Below are 17,864 nucleotides of genomic sequence, written 5' to 3' on the forward strand. Positions count from 1 at the left end.
ATGTAAGATTCTTCACTCTCATTGGTGAGTTTCAACAAATTATAGCTTATTAGCATAGCGGTGACAACCTTTGGTTACTATATGCGATGAATTAGAACTCTTAATATTGACTTGTTTATTGATAGATTCCATAAGCATTAGTGTTGCGTTATCATGATTATCATTAACTGTAGTTCATATTACTATCACTACCTTGTATTATATAATCGACATGGCACAACTTGTAATTATTTCTTTAATATTGGATGTGGTTGATCACTATAGTCGATCGCCACTTGAAAAGAATATGGTCACCATTAATTTCTCTTCATAAGATATATGATCGATAACCATCACATTCAAGTACTAATTCATTAATAAGTTCTCAAGAATGATCATGATGCATACTATATGGAGTACATAATATACTTGCACACACATGTGTGTATGTATGTACGTACACACACACGCGCACACGCACACATGCATGTATATATGTGTGTGTATGTATGTATGTATCTATGTATGTGTATGTATGTATGTATGTATGTATCTATGTATGTACACACACACACACACACATATATATATATAAACATGTATATATGCATACATACATACATACATACATGTATATATACATATACATACATATACATACATACATACATACATATATATACATACATACTGTGTGTGTGTGTGTGTGTACATATATACCTGAGAGAATTTACGTTGGGTCACAATAATCTACCTTTCTCTATAATTTTAGGGGCAGCACAAAAGTGTTGATCAACAACCCTTAAAATAGTAGGGGCCTGTTGCGGATCGCCCGATTTGAAGCACAAAAGTGTTGCTCAACAACACAAAAGTGTTGCGGACCTGCTACTATTTTAGGGGTCCATTGCCCACCTGCCACATACATACATACATACATACATACATGTGTGTGTATATGTATATGTATATATATGTACATATATATATATACATACATACATATATTATATATGTATGTGTGTATGTGTATATATATCTATATATGTGTCCAAAATATAAGTGATTTATATTTTCTAACATAAATTAATGGATTTCTTCTTATAAGAAAGATTTTTTTACTTTTAGAAATTATAAAAGTCATATTTTGCATACAAAATATAAGTGATTTATATTTTCTACCTAAATTAATGGATGGTCGAGAGAGAGAGAGATTTCATTGTCACCCATTCTTTTAAATCTATCTTGAATCTTAGATTTATTATTCATTAATCTAGATTAGTTATAGGATCTAGTGTCACTTTGACATAAATCATTTAGATACATTCACTGTTTTATATTCAAGAATCTTAACTTTGAACTTTTGAAATTCAAAATTCAAATTTAGACCTCCCAATCTTTTCACTCACCATTATAGACCACCTAACATATAAGTGATTGATTTAAGAGATATCAAAGTTGTTTTATTTTAATAAGAACAAATATTTATTATTTTTTGAAGACATATTTTATCTTGTTTATGAAAGATTTAAAATTTATTTTATATTTTTAGTAAATATAATTAACTCACACAATTTAAAAAAATATTTATATAAATATTATAAAATAATATATAATAATATATATATTCTAAACTAATATAAATATCTTAAAAATTGTATTTGAAAGATTCTCGAAATAAATAATTTCTAAATAACCAAATTAAAATTTTTCTTCTTCACTACACAAACAATTTTATTTTTATTTAACTCGCATTTCAATGACTAAATTAAAAATATCAAAGTAATGTGCACACACCCCACCCCTTATTCGAGGTTATATATGCCACCGGGGTTCCCTCTCTTTTAAATTTGAACGGAGTTTGATCCAAACGTTTATAAACCTATTTTAAGCCTTGGGAGCTCTGTTTCCTTGCTCTGTATTCATCATAGACCTATTTTAAGCATTGGGAGCTCTGTTTCCTTGTTCTGTATTCATCATAGACCTATTGTAAGCCTTGGGAGCTCTGTTTCCTTGCTCTGTATTCATCATAGATATATTTGCACAGCAGAGCCAACCATGTTGAAGAGAATGTTTGGAAAGCCCAAGAAAGAGACAAATACCGTCTCCACCCTTGACAGACTCCATGAGGTATGAACATAACAATAGGCCAAATCTCTTACTGCGTTCCTTTATTGTATCATTTAAAGATGGCAGATTTTAAGTTTATATTACACTGAATTTGAATTGGGCTTCTCTTCTGAATGTTAACGGTTAAACGGAAGCCAAAAGTCTGCTAAAATTTGGATTTACTTGTTCACATTTTGTGGGAACTTTTGAGATGAAACTTGGACCGTTCATGATTGAGATAATAGTCACATTGACAATGCTTTCAGTGGGTATATGACTTTGTGATGAGGGATACTGGGATCTGGTTCAATTCCCACCACCTGATGAGTCCCAAAGATTAGGTGATTCTTCCCCTGGATTATTTGTAGCCCAGGGTTATAAGCAATGCCGGTCCCTCAGACGACTTGTGTGTGGCCCCAGACGGGGAATTTCTCAAGAGCTAAGTTTAAACTTGGGCACCCTACTAAGCGGGATAATATTTGAGTCCCGAGCCAAACCTGCTCAATATAAAAATTACTAAGTCACAGAAACAAACCAGAGTCAGATATCAAGTTCAAAAGCCTATATGGGATTGGGTGTCCGACTACCGTATGCTCCTGCTCTATTATGCTTTTGTTTTATCTTACGAATGCAAATTCTCAAAATGTCCCAGAATTCCCAGACAAACAACTTCCTAAAGCTCCAGGATAGAGTTATTATTGTCAAGTCGCATAAATTTTTTTGAATTCTTTTCTGGTTTTTTAACCTTGGAGTTTTATCTCCAGAAGTTTGCAGATGATGATTAATGCGCTTATATAGACAAATTTTACGGCCGTTCCTTTTTTATTGCCGATGTGCCGAACTTTGCAATTGGTTTTACTTTCAAGTTTCAACGTTCTGAGTATGCACATTCAGTTTGAACTTTGGTATCATTACCAAGACAGGCATGTGTTATGTCTTGTCTAGTCATACTTGAGTCAATAATTGTATATGCATGTAACTCTTCTATTGACTGTTTGGTTAGTCATGGTTGGTATAAAGTCGCTGATAAGGGTTTTTCATCTGACACATACATTCGGCCTTCTATATGTTCATCACTAGATGTATGTTTGGTGCACTTGGTTATTATACTTGATTGTATGGTTGTCCATTATCTAAAAAATATTGTTTATGTACATTATTATACAAGTAAATGCAAGTTTTATTGTGGTGTGATTTGTTACCGTTGGGTTTATTTTCTTGTTTGGAAGTTCATGTTTGTTTTTATTCAGTATATTACACTCAGTAGAAGCATATATGTTAGGATACTTTGTTTTACCAGCTGTGCCAACCTCACCTATTATTTTTCAGGAGTATTTGATTAAAACTGATGAAACATGCAGAGAAACAATATTTCTGGTTGGTTTTTGATTCTGACAGAATTCTCATTCATCATCCATGTAGACTGTATAGTTAGTCTTTGTGATGATTTCCAATTTCAATTGGAAATAGACAACGTTATGCTCTTTCTTATTTGCCTGTCACTGGACTAATGATTTAATTATTCCATTATAGCGCAGTTGAAATTATCTCACAGCCATTTTTTATAATCTGCAGGGCAAGAAATAGGCAGTTTCTGCTTTTGTGACATGAATAAAATTTCACAACTTCTACCAACTGTAGATATTACTTGGGTTCAGGGGAGTGATGGGAGACGACAATGGGATTAAACTTCAAAACCTTAAAATTAGACAAAAACTACAATATTTGAGTGATTATCAATTATAAACATGATTAAATGCTTATGTGCCAACCTATTGCCATTTTCATTGCTGAAGATATTGATTACTGTTTATCTTGTAACAGAATAGTTCATGTGCTTACCTCTGTTTATTGAAACAAAATAGAAGTTCAAAAGGAATTCCAAATTCTAGCATGTAACTAGGCCTCGAGGCTGAATCTCCAAATGAAGCAGTCTGCCAAGAGGAAAATCTTGGATTAAAAGGATGGAAGAGATTGTAGATACATTTCCAAGCATTCCTGGCACAAGGGCAAGTCCATAAAAGGTGTTTGAAAGACTCCAATTTGTGATAGGCTGGATATTTAGGATGAGCCAGTTCAATATACATCAAGCGGAACCAAAGAAAGTGAGCAATTTTAGACTCAAGTCTGGACTTGGAAACTCTTGTAAACCTACAACCCAAGTAAGAGGGGAATAATTCAATCTCCACCACTTGGTAAGCTTACAATGAGCCAAAGATAAAGGATCTATAGTTGCAACCTATAGAGAAGCCTAGACATTTAATTCTTGAACAAGGTGTCAAAATTCCACCACCAATCTTTCCATCAAGCTAGAGGAGGTTGAAACCCTAGCTTGTTAAGCATGAAATTTGGAATCAACTCTTGTATGCAAATCACAGAAGTAAAATCAGAGTTAGCCAACTGAAACTTTTCTGCAAGGCATGGGGTCCAATTTTGGGAGGAGTCTAAATTACTGATGGTGATAATGCCTTGAGAAAAAGTTTGAGTGCTTTGATTCTAGGTGTTTCTACCAAAGGCAAGTTGGAATTGTTCATGATAGGAGACTAGAACAGGTATTGTTTGTTGAAAGATAGATGAATTTTGAAACCATTGCCATCCCATTTGATAAAACTAAAAGGTCTGACTGCCTTGAAGGCTAAAGCCACAAAGGAGCCTTTGATCTTGACAAGGGTATTTGTTATGAGAAAAGTGTGAAGGTCAATTCCTTGCCAAAATAATTGTTGTAAGTTGAGCCAAAGGTAATGCAATGCCTTAGAAGAATCTTCAAGGCCTCCAATCCCTTAATGGCTTGGATAACCCACTTAGGACAAAGGGAAATACTTTTCCGTTTAAACATCAATAATGCCCATGCCTTCTTTATCTTGGAGAAGACAACAAATTTCCCACACCACTTTGCGGAAACCTCTTGTTTGCTTGGGATTAGCCCATATGAAATCATGTAGGAGTTTGTCATAGGCAACCTAAGAAGGAGCCTAGCAACAAGCGTAGTAAACATGGGTAGATGCCAACACTTTGGTGCATATTTGGAATTTATTGTTTGAGAAAGAAGCTAAGAAATCCAAAAAGATGTCTTCTTCTTGACTCTTTTGATGATATGTTGCCAAAGAATGGTGGGCGAACTATCAAAGGTAAAGTGAATGCTAAGGAATTTTAATATCTCCTCTTGTCAAGTCACTTCTAGATATACTCCTTAAAGTAATTTGGCAACAAAGGGCTTTATATGTAATATTAAGTCTTAATCCATGAAAGGCTCAAACCAAAGGGCTTTCAAATAGTGTTAAGGCAAGCTACGTATTCTTAAAAGGAATTTTGGTTCTCTACAAGTGTGAGGAAGGAATCATATGTAAAGTGACCATTGATAAGTTGTTTAGATGGGGAGGGAAGAGAAATTCTATTCTCTAACCCTTATGAAACCTTATTGGCAAGAAGATAGCCAAAGGTTTCAATGATTGACATGACAAACTGACAACATTCTTAGATTAATGCGAAGAGCTCACAACCATTAAACACCTTCCACTAATGGAGAGGTAGGCCAAAGCATTAGAGAAAAGGTTTTGCACAATATCTAGAAAAAAGCTTGAATTTGGGAACTTTAATCATAACCAAGATAAGAGGTAACTCAATCGGTCATATGCTTTCTCAAAAGCTAGTTTGAGAAAAAGAATGCATTGACGAGATGCTTAGCTCAATGCAATGATGTATCCAAAATGTAGCTACTCTCAATAATTTCCACTTGCTCAAGACACACAATGGATTGCAAAAAGTGGAGGATGCATAAGCCAAGGCTTTGGCCAAAATCTTGTAAGAAGCATTGTGCAAACTTTTAGGGCATCGACTGGCAATAAGCTTTGGGTGCTAGCTTGAAGTTGATGTTTCCCAAGGATGTATTGCATAGAGTGTCTTGGTAGACTTGAAGAAGATTAGGACCAATGAAGTTCTATGTAGCCTTGAAAAATTCACAAGGGAATTCATATAGGCCAAGCACTTTCTCTTTAGGATTTGCATAAGAGCTAACCAAAATTCATCTAAAGTGAGAGGTGATTTGCAAGCAACTTGAGCAAAATGGCTCAACTTGGTATGAACAACATCAATGCATTACCATAAAGCTTAAGTGTTCTCAATGACCTCTTTTTGTGCTTGGAAAACCAACTTGTAATGTACTAGAAAGGTCTTGGATATCTCTGAGAGAGTTGTTCAAGCTTTCCATGTGCACATTGAAATGCCTTGATTTTGATTTTGGATTGTTTGATGTTCATAACTTTAAAAGGGTTTGGGAACTCTATCCTTGACTATAGCTAATGAAGGTGAGATTTGGTTTGAATGCCTTTGGCTCTATAACATTTAATAGTTTTAAGCAGTGTTCCATGGAAACGTGTTTCCCCCTCCCAGGCCCAAGTCCACCCATCCCCCAAACTTTTTCCCTTTGTCCCCCCGTCCTCGAAGCCCGTCCCTGTTGGCTGAGGAACATTGGTTTTAAGCTTTTGTTTTAGCTAATCAATTAGATTTTGGAGTTGGTACTAAGAGGTTTGTTTCCCAACTAAGTGGAAAATCTCACAAACTCCTTGGCAATGACATTGTCAACTCCCTTGTGGTTGTTTGTGATTTGCTACTTGAACTGTTTCAAAAAGGTGGTTGTGCAAGCAATCACAATGTTTCACCACTCAATTTGGTAGCCAATGAAGAACATGGCACGAAGTTCTATACTTGTTTGATGATCTAGATCATAGTTGGACTACTCGCTGAAAACTCGACGAGTTTCTAAAAACTCGCGAGTTTTTCTGGCCGACAAGTAGTAACACCATCTCGAAGAAGAAACTTGTCGAGTTCTTGGGAAAAACTCGTTGAGTTTTTGGCGAGTTTTTCACAAAAACTCTGCGGGTTTCTAGAAAAAACTCGGTGGGTTTCTAGAAATGAAAGAGGCCCAAACATGTCAAAAAATTATCTTTTTTTTTTCAAGTTAGTCTCTATACATGAAATATAACATTTAAGTATAAGTTACATTTCAATATGTCTTTTTCCTTTCTTATACTGGCAGGATGTATATATTGGCAGGATGTTTGAGCGTGGTTTCAGATCTCTAGAAGTTATAATGCAAATTCTAGGTTTAGAAGACCTTTTACATTTTCAGACAGTCAAATTTCAGTAATCAGTAGGCTCCTATCAGCATTCTCTCACTCTCTCTATCTCACTCACTTTATCTGCCCCGAATTTTAGACCTATCTGTCTCCCTATCACTTTTCCTCTATCCCCCTCTCTACCACTCTCCATCTCACTCTTTCATCTCTCCCCCAAGATCTAGACCTATCTCTCTACCCCTCTCTTTCTCACCCTCAAACCCTTGTGAGAGGTGCTACCCTCAACCTAATTTTATTTTGCAGATGCTTGGTGGCAAAGTTGGGGTGGAAATACCCCAAATCTCAAAAATTTGCCCTCAGAATCTTATGTCAGCCTTGTAGTTCATCCAGTGTGAGCACAATTGGAGCTTGTTTGAGGCCATCCACACGAAGAAGAGGAGCAAGTTAGCTCAAAAATGCCTCAATAACCTTGTCTTTGTGCAATATAATCTTCGGTTGCGCATAAGGAAAGTAGAGGAAGCACTAACTGGTCCAATTGATTTGGATAATATAGATCCTTACAGTGATTGGACATTGCAAGAGCAACCTCCATTGTTTACAAAGGATGACATCAATGATTTGGAGAGGCAGGCTACGGAGGAGGAGGGGGGTGGGTTTGGTTTCACACTGGATGACATTGAGGAGGATGAGGAGTCATTGCCAATGCCAGGTGCAGCTAGAGGAAGAGCTACATCCAGGATGGAGGACGAGCTAGAACCTGAGCCAGTCATATCGAGCGAGGAGGCACAATCACGCTCACAACAGACTTCTAGGACTAGACCCTCTAGTTCTACCTCTCCCCTAGTTTTTACTAGAAATGGGAAGAGAAAGATGTAATTGTAACGATTTATTTACTTTTAGTTCTACAAAAACTATTTACTATTTTGCTTCCAGCCATCAACATTCCTCATGAGGATGCGATTTTGTACCCACTTTGTGTTTAAATATATCTAGACTCAACTTGTTTCTTTTGTGTTCTCATTTATTGACTCATGAGATGCATCTTCTCATTGAATTTTGCAAACAAAATGCATTTCTAATTAAATTTAAGCAATTTTTTAAGTTCCCGAGTTTTTTGCCAATTATTGGTTGAGTTTTTCCTGAGTTTTTTTTTCGGGCCTTGGTGAGTTTTTGGTTTTGGCGAATAGTTCAACTATGATCTGGATAACTCCTTTATGAGATAGTGCTGACGTGTTTAGAAAAGGAACTATGTGCTTAGGATTTTCAAAGGCCTATTGTCTAATGCAAGTTGAAAGGTGATGAGACTTTGGTAGGAAAGAATGATCTTTGGATGTACTTTCACTAATTGTTGATTGAGAGAAAGAAGATGGAACACATGTTGTTCAAAAGTCATAATGCAATATAGGTGCTTGAGAACCTTGTTTGAATTGGTTTGGAGGTTAGATCACATAATTCAAGGGTTTGGTGTGGTGAAATGTTTCCAAAATTTCAAGTTTTTTCAACTTGTAATGGTTTATAAGGTAATACCAAGCCTCATTCTTGACAACTCACCAACACATCAACAAAGTTTTTTGTTTTTTAAAAATAGCAAGCCTCACACTTGCATACACACCAACACATTAGCAAAGTTCCTTCTTTATCCTTAGGTGATTAATGTATATTAAAGTTTCCTTTAATGAGCCAATTAGAAAAAGGCCAGTTGTTTGCAAACCATCTCCATAATGCCATTCTTTTTGGGCCATCATTTGATACATTAGCATTGAGAATGTCATCAAATTGGCCATTAATGTCAAATGTAAACTACACAATGGTTGGAATCTTCTCCCAAGAAAATAATGAACCTCAAATATTCGGAAAAGAAAATGTACTTAGTGCCATAACTATTTGTTGAACATTCGGAATATTAAAACTTTTAAGCAACCATCCACAAACATAACTAAATTGCAGAAATGAAAAGAACAGTAAGCAGAAATAGGGTACACCACATGACACCAGTATTTATACGTGGAAAGCCTAAGATGGGAAAAACCACAGAGAGGATTAGCTCTAAATTTAATGTAACCAGTTGCAAAGTACAAAAGGGTGGCTCATTATCGGATGGACTCACTATCCAAAGTATAACGGCTCATTGCCGGATGATGGTTTGAAGCCAATATTACAAAAAATGAACTGTTATAATTGCATCTGTCATATGAATGAGATACAGTTTCGTTGAGGTGCATAAACACTTCGCTTTACATAAACACTTTTACATTTGCTGTACATAACATAGACCTTTTTACATTCGCTGTATATACAAAACAATGATCAAAAGATCACGCATTACTCATCACTAAGCAACTAAATATATATCGAGTAGGTTTTCATGAAGGTCGGCTTAGCTAGAGTAAAGGTTAGCCCAAGAAGATCCTTTACACGCTACTACAAGAACTCATCTTTATCAAATCGAGAATGTCGGCCAAAAACACAAAAAGACTTTCACCAAACTTAGAGAAATAAGCAGGATTACTTAGAACTACTAACTTGCTGATGATTTTGGATGAGACCGGACCAAAAAATTGACGCTCAACTAAGCCGAAATATAGGGTACTTCATTATCGTATCCATAGAGGTGTTGTAACAAAAACTTTACTGCCAGAAATCTTGGATGTATACAACATGATCTTGAAGCCTTGCAAAAACATCTGATGTAGATCCAAAAACAAACACTGGAATAGGCTAGACCAAAAAGAGAGTATCGGAGCTTGTAGAAACTGTGTTGGAGTATGCTGGACTCATGTTGCCGGATTACCAAAAACATCAATGACATCAATGACAATATTCTAATACTATTCTCAATGAAGGTGTTGAGTTGTGTGGCATTAGACAAAATTATTGACAAAGTTGTTTGAAGTAGAGAACTTGTGACTTTGACTTCTAAACAAATAATAGTGTTTGGCATTCAATTTTAACAAAAACTTGCAAGAATCTTCTATAATTTATCACATATTCCATGATAGAATGTCCACATGGAGGGATTCTCCATAAAGAGCTTTACATGGTTGTGTGTGACAACAATAAATTTACTACCTAAAAGTGGAAGCTAGTTTAGTTAGAGGTAATCACCATGTGAGATAGAGTGATGTTTGCACCCGAAATCTTTTATTAGCTAGTTCTCATTACCAAGTGATAGGCTTTAAGATCACCTATAGAGTTAAGAACTTGCAATAGAGGTGCCAATAGACAAGTGATGGCTTTGATATGATGCAATATGAGTGTTTTTGGGTAGGGATTGATCCCTTAGTGGCAAGAACTAGGTCATGTTTATGCACATAGTGTTGGGTTTTGATGACAAGGGTAGATGCCAAATCCTATAGATACCTATTGCTTGAGACTTCACCCTATCTTATCAATGATTGAAATCGTTCCATTTAGGTGTGGCAAACAACTATAATAGAACCTTAGGGCATTTTTTTAATTCATTTAGCTTCACCATGGAAACGAAGTCCCATTGGAAACATTTCAATCTTTTGTAGTAGTATGCCATTATTAGAAAATGGATGACTTCATGCCCAAGAAGAAGAGTATTTGGGATATTGGAATGTGACCAAGGTTTAATGCGAAATTCCAACATAGCTTTTACAATAGATAAAAGTTATAATGCGTTATTCATGGATGACTAGATAAATAGTTATAAATTATATCATTTAAATTTTATGCTAGTAAAGCTTATAGATGGCAAAACTGAATAGTTTGTCATGTCCCCTTTTTAGAATTAAAAAAATTGGGAGGGCTTATAGTTTATATTTTCATTTCCTATACATTGAGGAATAAAGTTAGGGAAATGATTAATAGTAATATTCTATGTTACCCGGGGACGCGTCCCCGATATTTTTTTCAGCTGTCCCCGTCCCGGGGACAGGAGACTCCTAGGGGACATCCCCATAAATTCTGCATATAGACAATGAATTTTGACAATGAATTCTATAAGCAATTTGACTTTGACTCTCAATTTAACACAAATTTGCCATAAGAACTCTACTAGTTCTTATATGTTAAGGTTCTATAATGGACATGTGCATGTTTTATCCATGTTTTCATATGAATATTTTAAATTTCCCTATTTATTTTAATTTTCCCTACTTTTATATAGCCGTCCCTTAGCCGTCCCCAAAATTGGCAAAAAAAAATCACCGTCCCGGAAACGCGCATCCCCGTCCCCTGCCGTCCCCGTCCCGGAAACTTGGGGTAACATAGGTAATATTTTAAGTTGGTCCTATCAAATTTATTTTAAAATGAAAAATTAAATATTATTATTTCAATAAGTAATCATCTAAATGGAACATCACAAGGTCTCATGCAATATTTTATTTTAGCAAAGTAGGCAAGAAAATGAAATTCAAATTAAATAGGCCCAAAAGGAATTTATAAGGAAGACTAATTGCCTCAAGGGAGGCATCCACTATTATTATAGTCAAATTCTTTTTAGAGCTTGATCACTTGTCTTTGTTTCTTATTCAAGGATAAAAATCCTTGGTGTGTGCTTATTCCGAGGACAAAAATATTTGTTGTTTTCAATTGGGATAGGCGGATGAAACCTTTTGTCCAAGTAAGTTGATTTCATCTAGGGATCACATTGGTGTTGAATGTTGCAAGTTTAATTCTAGTTTTAGGCAAAAGGAGCATTTTGGAAGATTTTATTTTTGCTAAAGATTGTTGATAAGTTTCAGATTTTAGTTTGAAGGAGTTTTAGCAGGAATTTGCTATTGTATTGTTGTGTAGACCCTTGCTGCCATTGAACGATCCCTGCTATGTTTGTTGCTGCTGTCTTTGTACCATCCTTGCCACATCTTTTTCGTTTGCTCTCACCATCATAAAATGCTATGCCAAGCAGCCCTACGACTTGATATCCATTCTAGCTATTGCCATATTGAGGATCTTTGCTTGATTTGATCAGCCTTGCCTTGTACAACACTACAACATTTGTGACTAGGCATTTTTGTTATTAAAATATTAAGAAAATTTGCTTGTATTATCGTTTCTTGATTATTAAAATAAGCATTTGTATGCATTGGATTTCAATGATAATTTTTTGGTAACGATTATGTTGTTTGACATTAATAGATGCATTTATATTGCACAAGTTTAGCCTTAAATCTTGGCATAAGCATTGATACTTTTCTATTTGGTTTTATGTTCATTATTGTAAAAGGGTTGACAAGGGACATTATATTGGTATTAGAGCTCGATCTTGCCAACTTGTAGGGTTAGATCCAATTTTTTTTAATGCAACTTGTTGACTTGGAAAAAGTACTCTTCTCTTTCGGTCAACATAGAATAGAATGCTAAGTATCATATCCTCTCTTGAATAAGGAAATCCCTAATGCTGTTTGGACTGATCAAAGGGGACAACCTCAAGGTTCCAATTGTCAAGTCTTAATTGCTCAGGATAACTCAACGATGATGTGTTTTGCTGGTAAACATGAGGGGGCTTATGAATGCTACAAACTGGTTTGCATCGGACGATGCCTTGATTCTCAAACTGGGGGAAAATAAATGCAAAAGGATAGGGTTTAGGAATCCTAAGGACAATGACAGTAATAGTTGGTGCAACAGGTAGATAGATTTCACATAAACTAATCCTTGCTTAGCCAGAGATATACTTACAGCTCCATAGGAATAGTGCAAACTCCAAGGGATAAAAGGATTTTCAGACTATGGAAATCTATTTAGCCACCCAATTCTGGTGCAGCTTGAGACAAACACCCACAGTTGAACTAAGAATAGTAATAGGGTTTAGACTAACCATGCACAAAGACCTACAATCAGCAAACCCCCAATGGTATGAACCTGAAATCAAATCAGATGTCTTCACACTTCACCATTAAAATCACCAAACTCTAACTAACTAGATGAGGAGAAACCATGCTAACAACCTAGGACAAACAACAAAACACCAAGCTTCAATGTTCCATTTATATGTTCTAATTGCCACTACAACAATTTCTTTCCAGCAATCCTATTCTACTTTTACTCCTAATCTACTAGCTGTCTAACTGCTCTAACTCCTAAAAATCTAACCCTTTACATAGAGAGAGGCATTAGCCTTTTATAGGTTTTACATTTTGAATCGAAGGCCAAGATCTAAACCATCCAATGCTGTGATTTGCCTTCTAGAAGCTTTGACAACTTTAACCCATGCCTGGTAACTCTCATAACTTCCCAACTGTTCCTTTTCAACCACTTCTTCAGCTACCTGCAACTGTTCTCAATCAATTTTGCTAGAAGACAAGACTTCACTGGGCTCAAGGTAAATCAGGTAGCTGAGAAATAACTTACTTGTGTCCCCCTTTTGTTTTGAATTACACTAATGGGGTCCAGAGGTAATTATTTTACAATAAAGCAATTATGTTTTTACAAACTGATTTTTTGTTATTTCTAGCTGTGCATTCCTCTGAGTTTGCATACTTCTCGTAGCATTTTGTGTGTTCACCAGCCTTCGATCTCGTGCTCTAGACTTCAACTTGTTGCCGGTAGTAGTTCTTATCCCCGTGCTTTGTCGTTGGTTTTGCAATACATTCTTCATTGGCACTGCTTCGTGATCATAATTTTGATCTTGTGCGCCACATCAACTTTTGGCTTGATCACGATCACAACTTCAATCCGCTCCCTAGGCTTTCCTTTGACTCCTAGTAGCATCAATCTGCAAACAATTGATTTAGCTTGAATTAATTCTCATGGATTAAACAATTACAACAAGGATTATTGATTATGTTGACATTATTTTTGGAGCTTTCATCAGGGTGGAAACAAAATGTTCAAGTTGTTTCACAAGAGAAGTCGACTTTAGGAGGTCTTGGCTTTATCGACTCTATTAAAGGTTCAAACAAATACCTTTACCCTTTTTCACTTTTGTGCTATGACCATGCACTGCATTTTTTGATGGGTACATGAAGCCGTTGTGAAAACGTTTGGGTTTACACGAACTTTATTTTATGCGCTCCAACTTAATCTTGACTTTTTAGGTATAAACTTCGATGTTCTCTAAAGATGATTTTAAAAAGATTTCATCTTTTTTAAAATTTTGATTTATGGCGGCGTTTTTGACCTTTACTTTTTCGGTACTTTTGGCGGGCTATCCTGAGGTGACGTGATGATAAGGCTTCTTCTAAAATGCCCCAAACTTTTCAGGAAAAAAGAAAACTCGAACTTTACTTTTGATTCTAGGTTGGCCATTTCGGCATAATCTTCGGTGAATGCAAGACTTCTTTTATTTTAATGCCCAAGACTACTTTATGAGTTTTGATTTATTAATGGCTTGGAAGGTGTGACAACAAGAAGACATGAATGATGGTGACATCAAAGTATAACACTTTACTTTGCCATTGTTTTTTCTTTTTAAAAAAAACCAACTTGCCTTTAAAAAAAATTCGACTCCTCAAAGTGCTTCTTTTCGGTGCTTTCATTGGGTCTAAAAGACCCAATAGCAAGCAGGCGTCCTCATTTTTATATAGGCAAATGTCCGAACTTCTTCATTTTGGACTCTTACCATTGCTTTGGTATTTTTTTCGGGTTGATAGGAGGAATCGAGTTGACTTCTTATTGCGTTGAGATTTTGGCTTTGGTATTTCCTATGGGAAAACAAGGACGAAACAAACATATTTTGTATCATTTTACTGAGTGGTTGAACTGATTTTTTGCTTTAAGCGCTTGATCTAAAGGCATTTTTGGTGTTTTTATCGGGTTTGGAAGGTCTGATGGCAAACATTATTCAGCAAAAAGGGATCTCAAACTCCTTGTTTTGACTTACATTTTGAGTGCTTGGTTTCGGTATATTTCTCGGCCCTTGCAGAGGCGATAAGTAGAAATGACTTCACTTTGAATATATAGACTTGATCTTTGATTCATCTTTTGCGTTTTAAGTGTTTTGCTAAAAAACTCTAGGTTTTTATTGGCATTTTTATTGGCGCGATTTTACTTCTTTTCACTTTGCATTTGAGATTACCATTTTTGGGGTGCTTTGGAACAATTTCGGGCCTTTCTTCAGGCTGAACAGGGAGGTTGAAATGATATCTTCTCACTTTGTAGCATCAAGAGAGCTCAGTTTTATTTGCTTAACTTTGTATGAAGTTCGGGCCTGACACTTTACACAAACGAACTTTATTACTAAAGCTCTACAACATCCTCGACGTTTGATGTTTGAAGACAAAGTCAGGTTAGATCTCGTTCAAGACTTCCTCTCTCTCTTTCTCACATGAAGCAGCACTAAGAAAGGGGGTCCTTGTCACGGGGATGGTGTGCCAAGCACAACACAACCTAGTGAAAAATAAGAATTAGAAATGGGGGGAAAGATGTAAGAAAGTTCAAACAAATGAAGAGAAGGAAAAGGTCTTGTATAATGCCATTGTTAGTGTGAGCCAAGGCCAATAACAAATTGTGATGGTGAAAAATGGGATCGGTTAGTTAGGACCTAATGCCACTTTCCTCCACACATTGGAATATAAAAGAGCCTAAGGAAGTGATTCACTTTGACTAACTCTTGTAAAAGAGAGTGAAGGAATAATCTTAGGGTTTCTATTCCTTTGCTGCTATGAAAGGGAAATGAGCTAAATGTGCAATGATGACAAACTAAGCTAGAAAGATGAAGGAAATGACTAGGTAAACTACAATAACAGAGAAATACAAAATTGAAACTGAGACAAAAAGTACAAAGCTAAAGGGGAAATTCTGGTATGCACTTGATATCAAAATTTGGGCCTAATTGAGCTTGACCAGGGCTCTAGACGCTTTGGTTCACCTTACTATACTGAGTTGGACTTTTGGAATTTGCTTGTTGAAGCCTTGAGATGCAAAACTACCAAAGGATGCCCAAAAGTGCTGAGGCCTAGGGTGTTGGGTGCTTTGGTCCTCAATCAGAGTGTTGGGCACTCCAGTCCCAGGGATTTGGGACCTCCTTTTGGATCTGGATCTATACCTGCAAATTCTGATTTTTTCGAAGATTGCAGCTCCGCCAAATTTCTGTATCTGCACTTGCAACTTGAAAAATGGTGTTTGGGTGGCTATATAGGGTTTTGCCTTAGTCAAACTCCTTGCTTTGGTGATTTCCACCTACACAAATAGCCAATACTGTATTGAAAATGTCTGTGCTAGAATCTTGTGTGTTTACAAGATCCTAAATGAGCTAGAATGCAAGAATTAGAGTTCTACCCTATGTTATGAGTATAAACCCTAGATGTAAATGAGAATGCTTCAAATCACAAATGCAACAATGGATCTAAAGCAATAATGTAGATCTCATAATAAATGTGAAACTCATATAAAGATATGAAAATAACATGAAAGCATACCAAACCCTAAAGGAGAGGTACAAGCCAATCGACAGTCAGTGATCTCCTATTATTCTTCAATATCTTCAAAGCTTCAATTGATGATGAAAATGATTGATGTAGACTTGATGAATGCTTGATTTTCTGATTGAAGTCTTCACATAACTTGCACTTTCACTTCACAAGAGGCTCCTTCAATTGTTAGAGTTGTTAGATCCTTCAAATGAGGAAGGGAAAGCTATATATATGAAACCCTAACTTGGTTTTTGATCAAAGGCCAACCTAGAATTGATATATTTTCGCATGAAGCTGGATTTAAACATTATAATACTGCCAAAACATGATCCCAAAATTTGGGGAGAAAAAATTGGGACTAGAATGCTGCGCTCTGGTCTGGCCAATTTTTTTTCAAATTTTTAGAGATGCATGATATTGTGATTACAAAGTCAATTCTAGATCTGTAATGTTCCCTTTCTAGGCGACAAGAGATGAGCATAGGGTTGATCTTTCACTCGAGTTTCCGTAGGTCAAACAAATGGTTAGGGGACCCATTCTGAGGAGCATAGAGCTTTGCGGGGGCTCTATGAACCATTTTGAGCTTTGCAATTCCTAATTTTTAGGGAGAACTTGTAGTTAACAAGTTGACCACTCGGGGACCACGGAGCCTCTCGGACAGTTTCTGGCACTTCGAACGAGGTTCTTTTTTTTAGGGTAAGTTCCTATTTTTTAGGAGGAACTGCCAGTCAGCCTACAAGGGTTCGGTAGTCAACAGTGATCATAGCACTTCAGACGGAATTCCAATTTGAGCTCCGGATCTCATTTTAATATTTCCTAAGTTTGGATTTAATAAAATAATAATAAAGTGATATTATAATCACTTTATGGGGAAATAAGTTATAATAATTTATTGGCCCTCTTACCTAGGTATTTAGCAAATATTACTACAATAATGAAGGGGCCAAACTAAAATAATGATGGAGGCCCCTTTTGGTTCGATTTTCATAAGGAGGCATAAATAAAATAAAGTTATTTTATTAATAAAAGAGGAAATTAAACCCTAATTCGAAATTAGGGTTAGAGCTGAAATAAAAAGTGAATTTGACAATCATTTTAGCATTGAGTTGTTTATTTTTTGAGCAAATATTATTATTTGCAGGTCTGCAATGAGTTTGTCAGAGTTCTGGAGAGCATTTGGAGACGAAAACCTCCATTATTCTGGTGACAGGACGTAGCCCCTTTCACCAATTTAGCAATTGGACACACATGAGACTACATTTCAGATCATTGAGGACCAAATTCAGTAGTTTTGAAGTTTGATCAACATCAGCTTAGCACACACAACAGATTTGAGAGAGTTTGGTGGTCACAAGCAGCAAAATAGTCATTATTTTGTCCAGCC

General features: G+C 36.0%; 1 protein-coding gene across 1 annotated transcript in view; it reads left to right on the top strand.

Annotated features, from left to right (window-relative positions):
* The first annotated feature begins 1,829 nt into the window (after window positions 1-1,829).
* LOC131072718 (vacuolar protein sorting-associated protein 32 homolog 2) overlaps window positions 1,830-17,864 on the top strand; it is a 63,159-nt gene continuing 47,124 nt past the window's right edge. The window contains exon 1 of the mRNA XM_058008962.2: window positions 1,830-2,106. Coding sequence (XP_057864945.2) covers window positions 2,035-2,106 — 72 coding nt within the window. The 5' untranslated portion in view covers window positions 1,830-2,034. The remainder of the gene's footprint in view (window positions 2,107-17,864) is intronic.

Source organism: Cryptomeria japonica, chromosome 5 (assembly GCF_030272615.1).
Source record: "Cryptomeria japonica chromosome 5, Sugi_1.0, whole genome shotgun sequence".
In the NCBI taxonomy this organism is placed as follows: Eukaryota; Viridiplantae; Streptophyta; class Pinopsida; order Cupressales; family Cupressaceae; genus Cryptomeria; species Cryptomeria japonica.